Source organism: Hipposideros armiger, unplaced genomic scaffold (assembly GCF_001890085.2).
Source record: "Hipposideros armiger isolate ML-2016 unplaced genomic scaffold, ASM189008v1 scaffold_1506, whole genome shotgun sequence".
In the NCBI taxonomy this organism is placed as follows: domain Eukaryota; kingdom Metazoa; phylum Chordata; class Mammalia; order Chiroptera; family Hipposideridae; genus Hipposideros; species Hipposideros armiger.
The window spans coordinates 249,314-259,116 of NW_017732856.1; the positions used below are offsets into that span (position 1 = coordinate 249,314).

Below are 9,803 nucleotides of genomic sequence, written 5' to 3' on the forward strand. Positions count from 1 at the left end.
CTAAAAAGAAAGGCCTCTAAAGAAACCAAACCTGCCAACACCTTGATCTTGAACCTTGGGCTTCTTGACGTTAGAAAAAATAAGTTTTGGTTTTAAAGCCACCAGTCTGTGGCATTTTGTTATGGCAGCCCTAGGAAACTAATACAGTTGAACAACTCTACGAAAATACTAAAAACCATTGAATTGTACACTTTAAAAGGGTGAAACTTATAATATCTCAATAAAACTGTTCTTAGAAATAAAATAAATAGAATAAAACTTAAAAAGATATAAGAAGTGTAAGATTTCTGAAAAAGGCAAGAGAAGATGGGACCCAGAGCAACGATAAGTACTGACCTTAGCTAGGAGGAAGGACATCTATACTCCATTATAACAAGAAGGAAGTAGAACAAGATGGACAAGGACACCAGGAGGCTTGGAGATGGAGTGGTAAGAAATTATATTCCTATGTAATGAGCTCTATTTTCTCTATAAAAGATGAGAAAGGAAACATTTTAACAGGGAAGAGAAGGTTTAAACAGTTTATAGTGAGTGGAAGCATAAACTGACGTGAAAAATATAGTGGGATTGCTGGGCTCTGTTGCGGGCCCACACTGAGTGGTAATCATAATTTTAAAATGGCACTCATGCACCCTTCTCCACTATACTGCCTTCCTAAAATAAGAATTTTTTATTATAAGTCTTAGGTTGCCAATATTTGAACTAAGAAGTATCTTTTCCCATATGATGCATTATATACATTCTGGTGTTTAAGTGGAGGGTATTAATTCCCTATGGCCCAAATAAAAAGGATTCTCAAAAAGCACTACACTTGCTTTCCATAAAATGAAAAAATTTACCAAACATAATTTTATCATAGCATATAGAAATTACTAACAGGAATTAAATATAAAGCATTCAGGAAACGAGTGACTTAAAAGTAAACTGAAGTTTTTCAATAAATTTTTTCATTAACATAGTATTTTTGTTCTCTTTAAGTTTGAAGGAAATAAATAAAATTTTGCTCCAATTAAAAGCAGCTGAGAATATTCAACTGCACGTTTTGCATACTATGCTGCATTTAAACTCTGAATAAGAATATAATTTACATTTGACTTAACTGGATAATCTCATAGAACTGTCAGAATTTTTTTAGCTTTCTAAAATATACTGTGACTGAAATACTTTTCGCCTTACAATAAACAATATGAGTTTACCAAGTGTTCAGCATAAAGTTCAGATACATTCTTTAAAGATTATAAGAGTGATATTACAAAGGACTTGTGCTATCTAAGCCATACATATTTTTTAAAAGTTCAAAATTTGTGCTATAACCATATTTAACATTACTTCAGTAATTGGGGGGAAATTAAACTTATATATAAAGTGAAAAATTAAGCTCCACGCCTGAATTTCTATCAATTCACAATGAAACTGAGTCTATGTTCAAGTCTGGAATCCCCTCATTACACTGAAGTACAGTGGTAGAAATTCAAAATTATCTAAGTGCAACCTTACACAGTTATATATTTCACAAAATACCATAATAAATCACTGAAAGTAGGCACTCAAACACTATACATGAATATTCATTCACAGCAGTATTATTCACAATAGCCAAAAAGATAGAAATAACCCATGTGTCCATCAATAGGTGAATGGATAAACAAAATGTGGTATGCATACACAATAGAATATGCTTAATGTAAATGAAAGAAGCCAAATACAAAGGCCACATATTGTATAACTCCATTCATATGAAATATATAGAATCGGTAAATTCATAGAGACAGAAAGTAAATTGGTATACGCCAGGTGCTGACAGAGTAGGATGAGACCAAACTGCTTAATGCATATGGGTTTTTTTCTGAGGAGTGATAAAATATTTTGGAACTAGATCAAGGTGGTGGTCGCACAACACTGGAAATGTACCAAATACCACTGAACTATATACTCTAAAATGGTGGTTTTACATTATATTAATAACGCAACAAAAAAATTTCCATTATGAAGCAAATAATATAGCTATATTCTAATCAACCTGCAGAAATCTCTGACAAAATTAGCTATAAACTAAAAATATATTAACTATTTTAAAGCTCTCTACTCATTTTTGTCACAAATTATAACAGCATTCATTACTTTTCCCCACGTACAGACATTGTACAACGGATTTAATAAGGCTTCATCTTCTAGACACACATACTAAAATATTTATGGGTGAAATGATATCTCAAAGATGAGCTGTATAATAATGGTACAGAGATATGAGAGGACTACTAGATGAAAGGAGACTGGCCATGAGTTGATAATTGTTAAAGCTGGGAGATGAACACACAGGGGGCTCATTATACTATTCTCTCCATTTCTGAAAATGTTTGAAACTTTCTATAAGTTTTTAATTACTATGCTAATAATTAGTAAAATAAGACTTCAAATTAGTTTCCTTATACTTTAAGCTATATTTGAGATGATCCTACCAATATGTTTTAGTCAACATAAACCACAATTCCACAAACATTTGCTGAACTTGCATCTGTGGATGTATATCAAAATTAGAATCTACCTGATAACAAATACACATTATCTTCCTTAGAATGTTTTATTTTGCTTCCAGACTTTCTTCATAAACATTAGTTCACTACCAATTATTTCTGAGAAAATTTCATTTTGTAGATGGAGAAATTAGTAGATCCAAAGTTAACTGGAGTTATTTGGGTTAACACAGAGTGGTGATACTAAAAAACTTCAAGTCTCCTTTCTAAGGAATTAATGTTTACTGATAAAATGATCTGGTCAGCTATTTCCTTTATAAATAAAATCCAATAATTGCCAGTGTCCAAGTGTCTCATCATCTCAACACTGTACTGTTTGTTTTAAAAAAGCCCTTATTTTTTAACATAGTATCTTATTAAATATTAAGGTCTACGAAGTTTGTAGTTCCAGGGTTTGACTATTATTTCTTCTAAAATCAAATCATAACTTCAATAAAAATTAGAATCAACACAAAAAGACATTAGAAAAAGTATACAGCTTCCCCCAAATTCAAACTTTTTAAATGCCTCCAAAAGAGCATTTACTTATTCTTTTACCTTACTTTTCATACCAAAACTATTTTCATGGAATTACATTTACATAGTCTCGTAATGTCTGATTCAACCTATTCTCCCAATATTAGCACTTTTCCTTCTTTTCTTGTCCGTTAACTCACAAATGTCTAATTCCTGTGACATGATTTCACCCAACATAGACAGGATTATCCTAAATGGCCACAGATCAGACCCTGCAATTGCCCAAATACCTCTTTTCCATTCTAAGAAGTATTTGCATTCTTTAGCTATCTGAATCAACTGTAGAAAGCAAAAGCACATAAGAGAAATTATCCTCAGGGGTTATTTCAACCATTTTCTTTAAAAACCCTCTCCAAAAGACAAAAGCATGCTAAAACTGAGGTTCTAAACCCACCAGGACTAGATCAAAGTACCCCAAAGCTCTTATTAATATTAAAGCTACAAAAAAAAGAGGATATTAGTTTTAATACAAACTTGCAAATCGCATACAGTCCTAAAGAATATTCATTATTATTGAGAGTATTATAACAGCAAATATTCCATCCTTATGAATGAACTTTCCTAAGACCTAATATGCAAGGTCAGGTCCTGCCTGCTTGACAGCAGCATTAATAAGCATATATGGTATTGTATGGGTCAATCTAACAGCTACCTGAGGATCTTCCGAAAAGTTATGTAAAACACAGGTTTGCTGTTTTTTTAATTGAGATATAATTGCCATACTCTGTATCTCAAGTGTTTCGACTGCACAACATGATTTGATATCTGTATATATTGCAAAATGATCACTGCAGTAAGTCTGGTTAATATCCATCACCACAGTTACAAATTTTTTTTCTTGTGGTGAGAACTTTTAATATCTACTCTCTCAGCAACTTTCGAATATATAATATAGCATTATTAACTATAGTTACCATGCTGTACATTACTAGAACCCTGCTTAATTCATTTAGATTTCCATCCTATCTCTCTGATTTTGCTAGCCACTGTTTTACTCAAACTTCAAAGTGCAATTATAAAAATTCTGCCATTTCCAATCTGTCCTAAACTCCTCAATCATTTTGACTATCTTTAGTTAAATCAAGTTTGTGTGGAAATCAAAATGTTTCAAAACATTTTGTTTTGTTAACTTCCACTAATTCTTTTACAAATGTTCTTATCACAGTTGCAAAGCTGAATCAGAGTAGAAAAAACAGGCCAGGATGCACAGAAAGGAAAAGGATCCACTGAGCTCAATGAAAACCTAGCCTATAACTCCTATAATTAAACACTTCAAATGCCAAAGCTACTACCATTCTTTGGTAATCCAGGCAAGTCCCCAAATTAGAAACATACCTGTTCTTGTATTTGCAACTTGAAACTCAGAAGAAACATTGTAATACAGTTGTTAGATTCCCAGATATGCCCAACAAGGGTCTATTCCATGACATTTCTGAACTAGTCCTAGTGCTAGGTTCATTCAAGTCTGGAGACAGTGTGATATGGAAAGAGCATATAGCCTGTGGAACCTGTCAGAGTTAGGCAGGAATCCTGACTGCCAACTACTTACTGTATCATCAAACAAAACTCAATTAACTTTTCTGAGTCCTAACATCCTCAGCTGTAAGAGAACAAACACTGCCTATCATGGAGAATTGTTGTAAGGATAAAATAATACAAATCAACCACCAGAGACTGTGACTGAGAAGGTACTCAAACAGGAGCAATTACATATATTACCTACCCTCTTCCCTTCTCTAGTACCCTCTTTGTACCATCTTATTTTATCCCCTACACTGCATGCAGTAAGCACCCTACTTAGTATTCACTAAAAGGAACTTAGAATAAGGAATCAGAAAATATGGATTTGATTCCAGGCACTATCTGATGAGATATGGAAATTTAGGCTAGGTATTTAATATCACTGAACATTAAATAGCTCATCTGTTGGAAAAGAAACAAGTATTGTAATAATTAAGTGACTTCAATTATAAACTGGCATAAACTACATGGTACCAGAAAAGTTACCATTTACCTATTCCCAAGTGTTCCTGCTCAAAAATTATCTGCCCTCTTAAGAACAAATGTACATAATGAGCAGATGAGCATAAGCTAACGTCATAGAAGGAAGAAAGCAAGCTAAACTAAGTACTGATGACATCCCCTTCATACTCTCAGACTTAAAATAAACTTGCTAACCCAAATGAAGATTTTATTGGGAGAATTCCAGGCAGAAAATTAAGTTAAAAAGGTTAGCTGTATGGAAGACTTTTCCATCCTTACCCAACCTAGCAATTTGCATACAGAGAAACCTTTCTTAAGCAGTTTCTACTCCTTTTAACTTAGCTCTGCTTCCTATTCCTCAAAATAGTTCTCATGCTAAAGGCACTATGGACCCTAAAGTAGAACAAATTGAATTGGCCAGATAAAGTGTGTTCAAGTTGAGAAGTGACTGTCCTTGACATAATCTACTAGAAAAATTCAAACTGGTCCTATGAACCGAAAGACGGAAAATGGCAAAGTTTTTTCTTTATGTCTATATAAACGTTTATATAAAAAACAATTTCTATTTTGAATGTTATTTCCCTGTAACAATATCAAAAGCCCTGTCCTTTTTAAGATAATGTACTCTTTTGTGAAGTTTTGTTGTATTAACAATAATTAAAGTCAACAGGACCCAAAGAGCTAATGAAGTACTCTAGGACTCAACTGCAGTCAAGCCAAAAGAACCTGTCAACTAAAACCTTACTTAACCTAATTGGACTGTACTTCCAAACTGTAGGGAAACAACAAAATGAAAACTGAAGTCTCAGGATAAAAATCACCTAGGCAGTAACTTAACTCATCTTGGGTAAAAAAATTCTCAAAACACAAGTAACCACATACTTTCCCTGAAAGGAGGTACATTTATGTAGGGTGTTCATTATAACCCAATCAGGATCATAGAAGGGATACAGAAAGATCTCAAAAGACATCCAAATGGATACGTCTAGTACTTTTGTTCCCTATTCACAGCACCAAAGTTAGCAGCACCGCACTTCACAAAGTCAGCACATCTTCTACAAAGTCTGAGCCTGACCTTGTCTGAGCTTCATTTCAGGAAGGCAGCTAGTGGCCTGCGTCATGGCGACCAAAGTTTAAAGGCTATTAAGGCAAGCATCTTCTCCCCCCCCCCCCCCCCAAGATCAGAATACCTCAATGGTGTCAAGTTTAGGACCACCAAAAAAAAAAAAAACCAAACTTGGGGCCGCTGACAGTGGTTCTTGGCACCGTTATACTAACGTGTTTAAAAGTAAGAGACAACATGAGAAATAACATGACTTATTTTAACTAGGGATATTAACCAAAAAGTTTTAAAGTGCTTCAAAATTACATGATGATGGCAGGAGGTTAAAAGGAAAAGGGTCAGGGATTTAAAAAATAAATAAATAAACCTTACAGCAGCAGACAATTACCTGAAAAAGAAAGAGTCACCAGGCAGGTTAAAACATGTCTGCATTTGCCAACACTTAGCAGTTACCACACCATGTATTTGTCAGATTTCCCAACATGCAAAACAAAAAGAAGCCACCCTTTGTGAAGTACTTATCTGCTGAATTCTACAAAGAAATGACCTCTGGAATAGTGGCAATTTAACTTCCTATGCTCTTCCTTTGACTTTCAAAATCCTGAAAACCTTCAGCAAGTTGAGATTCACCTCAATTTTCAGGCTTTTCATGTTAAGTTGAATAAAACCTGTATGTATTAATATCAACAAACTACAAGATCACTTTTCTATTTGAAAACTATATCCACATTTCTACTTTTAGAACATGTTTAAAAGGCTAAATATAAAGTTTGCAAAAACAAGAAATTCAGTAGACGTGGCAGGCATTCAACAAGTTTATTTATCAGTAGAATTCCTAAAGTAAAAGCTTGAAGTTTGAGATAAATTCCTACTAGTGCTACTGAAGATACTATGTTACTAATATGGAAACTGAGAAATATTCAAAATATTCTGAAAACAGTATCTCCTTCTAAACATAAGGAGGAAAAGCATTTGCCAACACAGAAACTATTGGTTCTTTAAAATGACAATCACATGGGAGGAATTTCTATAAATACTTTAGTTCTGAATTGCAATAACCCTAACCTTTCAAAGCACGTTTTGGTCATGGCTTATCACTAACAAGTGAATTTTTGGTGTCATTATATTGATACAAAGGACTCTGCTACTTTATTTGCTTCTACTGTATAAACTGTTGGTTTATGCAGTTAAAGATCTACAAACCAAACTATCACACCATAATTTACTTTCAATCATTAAAATAAAAACAAACAAGCATCTGTCATAGTTAAGGCCCCAAGAATTTTCTAATAAATTTACAATAACATTTTACGTATGGTTCTAGAACTATATATATTCTGTAATCGATTCGGATTTAGTCTATACATTTACTTAGGTTGGCAAGAGAAACCTCTCAGAAAATAAGCAACGGGCGATTACACCATTCTATTTTAAGTTACTTCATGAAGCCAACAGTTCAAGAACTTTTGGGGACGAGAGTATTTAAGACATTTCCCAAGTAGTTAAGATTAATTTGTGTTTTATAATAACGAGAGCCTTCACAACCTCTAGACATGCGCTATGGTGGGGTGGAAGTGAAAATGAAGAGAGGGGAAAACCCGACTTGAAAACGGACAGGCAGGCAGATTTACAAACCTTCAATTAAAGAAATTTTGAGATTAACTTCTCTTAGACGCCCTCCCTCACTCCCCACCCGCTTCCTCCTCTCCTCGGGGAGGTCTGTGTAAATGTGACTCATGACAAATTTTTATAAATAAATAAATAAAAGACACACCCTCTGGGTTGAACTGACTTAATCTCCCCCCACTCCACCCTCCCCCGATCCACACACACCCCGCTTTTCCTCTCCCTTCTGCAGCTCCTCCCTGTGCCTCGTCCCTGCCCTTTCCTCTCCCCTGTCTCCGTCCTAGAACCCTGCCTGGCGGAGAGGCAGCCGGGCGGCAGCTGGGGCTCAGGCAGAAGCCTCGCGGCTGGCAGGCTGCGGGGGGCAGCGCGACTCGGGGGGCCGAGTCCGCAGGGAAGCGGACAGCAGCGGGGTTCCGGGCCGCGGCGGGTTCCCGGCTCCCTCGCCCATTTTCTCTCTCCCCTTCTATCGGTTTCAACCACCACCACCACAGCCACTTCCTGTATCGCAGCCCGACTCCCCGAGCCCGGCCACTTGCTCTGTCCCCGGCTGCGGATTGGGGTTGGGGCTTGAGGCGGCCGCTGAGGTTAGGGCTGCTCCCCACCCCGCCCAGGAGGCTGGTCACTCGGGCGGCCGGCGGCGGGTCGTCGGCCCGGCCAACCAGCGCCCGCCCGCGCGCCCGCGCTTCCTCACCTGTATGTAGTTGTTTTCACAGTAGTCCGCCACCCGGGTCAGGTTCTGGTAACTCTCTATCAGCGCCCTCTTGCCAGACGGGATCTCCTCCTCTAGTAACATTTGCAGCTCTGCCATTTTCCACCCCTCCGCATCGCTTCCTCTCGCGTTAAAGAGACAGAAACAGCAAGGTCCGCGGAGGTTCCGAGCACCTCACAGCCCGGATACAAACCGCCTACCCACCCTCCCGCCTGGTATTGTGGGACGGCACCTCCCCTTCTTCCTCCTCGCTCTCTCCACCCACCTCCACCCACTTCGCACTGCTGCCTCAACCTCGTTCTCTCGCGAGTCTTCAAGCCTTTCCCTCCCCCTCTCCCACCACAAGATTGGCCCCTCCTTGGCATGGCCTTCTGGGAATTGTAGTTTCTCACAACCCGGCTTCCCATCAAACACGCATGCGCCCAGGAAGCCTCCGAAAAAGAGCCCCAGCGAGTGTAATTTAAGAACCTCGACCTCCTGGCGGTGGTTTAAATCCGGAGTTTCCTGACATCTCCGAGAGGTGGCGCCGCAGAGTGATTCCCCGGAATAAAACCGTTTCCGGAGAAGCCTGTGAAACTTGGCAGAACTTTGAATGTTGAATCTGTCTCACACCATACTCCAAAATTTGTTCAGGATATATCATAGGTCCAAGTATAAAAGGTAAAGTAATAAAGTTTCTGCAAGAGAACAGTAATTTCACAAGCTCGGGGTACGCAAAACTTACTTAACTAAGGTACAATAAATACTAATAAAATTGATAAATTGCTTTTCAATAAAATGAAAAGACATTTTTCTTATGGCTGCTGTAACAAATTTAGTGATAAGACAAAAGTAATTTATTATCTTACAAACCAGGAGATCAGAAGTCTCAGTCGGCTAAAATTAAAGTCAGTGGGGCCTTGTTCCTTCTAGTGACTGTAGAGAATAGTTTCCTTGCTTTTTTCAGTGTCTAGAGAGAGACCACGTGTACTCCTTAGTTCATGGCCCCCTTCTTCCATCTTCAAGCCAGCAGCAGCAGAGTACATTCAAATCTCTCCCTGACTCTGCCTGTGTGCTCACATCTCCTCTCTGACTCTGAGCCATCATCCCTCCTTATAAGACCCCTGGGTCGACATAGATTTCACCTGGATAATCGAGGATAATCTCCCATCTCAAGATCCTTAACTAGATTACACCTGCAAAGTCCCTTTTGTCACGTAAGGTAAAATACTCATGGTGTACAGAGATTGTGACCTGGGCTTCTTTGAGGGGCCATTAGCCTATTATAGCCATCATTAAAACACTCATCTCATTAAAAGACTATTTTAAAAGGGAGAAGAAAGCTCCAACACATACATTTGACAAAGGACTCATATCCAGAATAATAGTAATT

The 9,803-nt window shown here is 37.6% G+C and overlaps 1 protein-coding gene across 10 annotated transcripts in view; it reads right to left on the minus strand.

The window, feature by feature from the left end:
- ABI1 (abl interactor 1) overlaps window positions 1–8,741 on the minus strand; it is a 118,880-nt gene extending 110,139 nt beyond the window's left edge. For 7 of the 10 annotated variants that reach the window (XM_019634128.1, XM_019634122.1, XM_019634126.1 and 4 more), the window contains exon 1: window positions 8,414–8,741. In XM_019634128.1, the coding sequence (XP_019489673.1) occupies window positions 8,414–8,530 (117 nt within the window). In that variant the 5' untranslated portion in view covers window positions 8,531–8,741. The remainder of the gene's footprint in view (window positions 1–8,413) is intronic. The other 3 variants (XM_019634119.1, XM_019634121.1, XM_019634124.1) reach the window with 2 other exon arrangements.
- Between the last annotated feature and the right edge of the window lie 1,062 nt (window positions 8,742–9,803).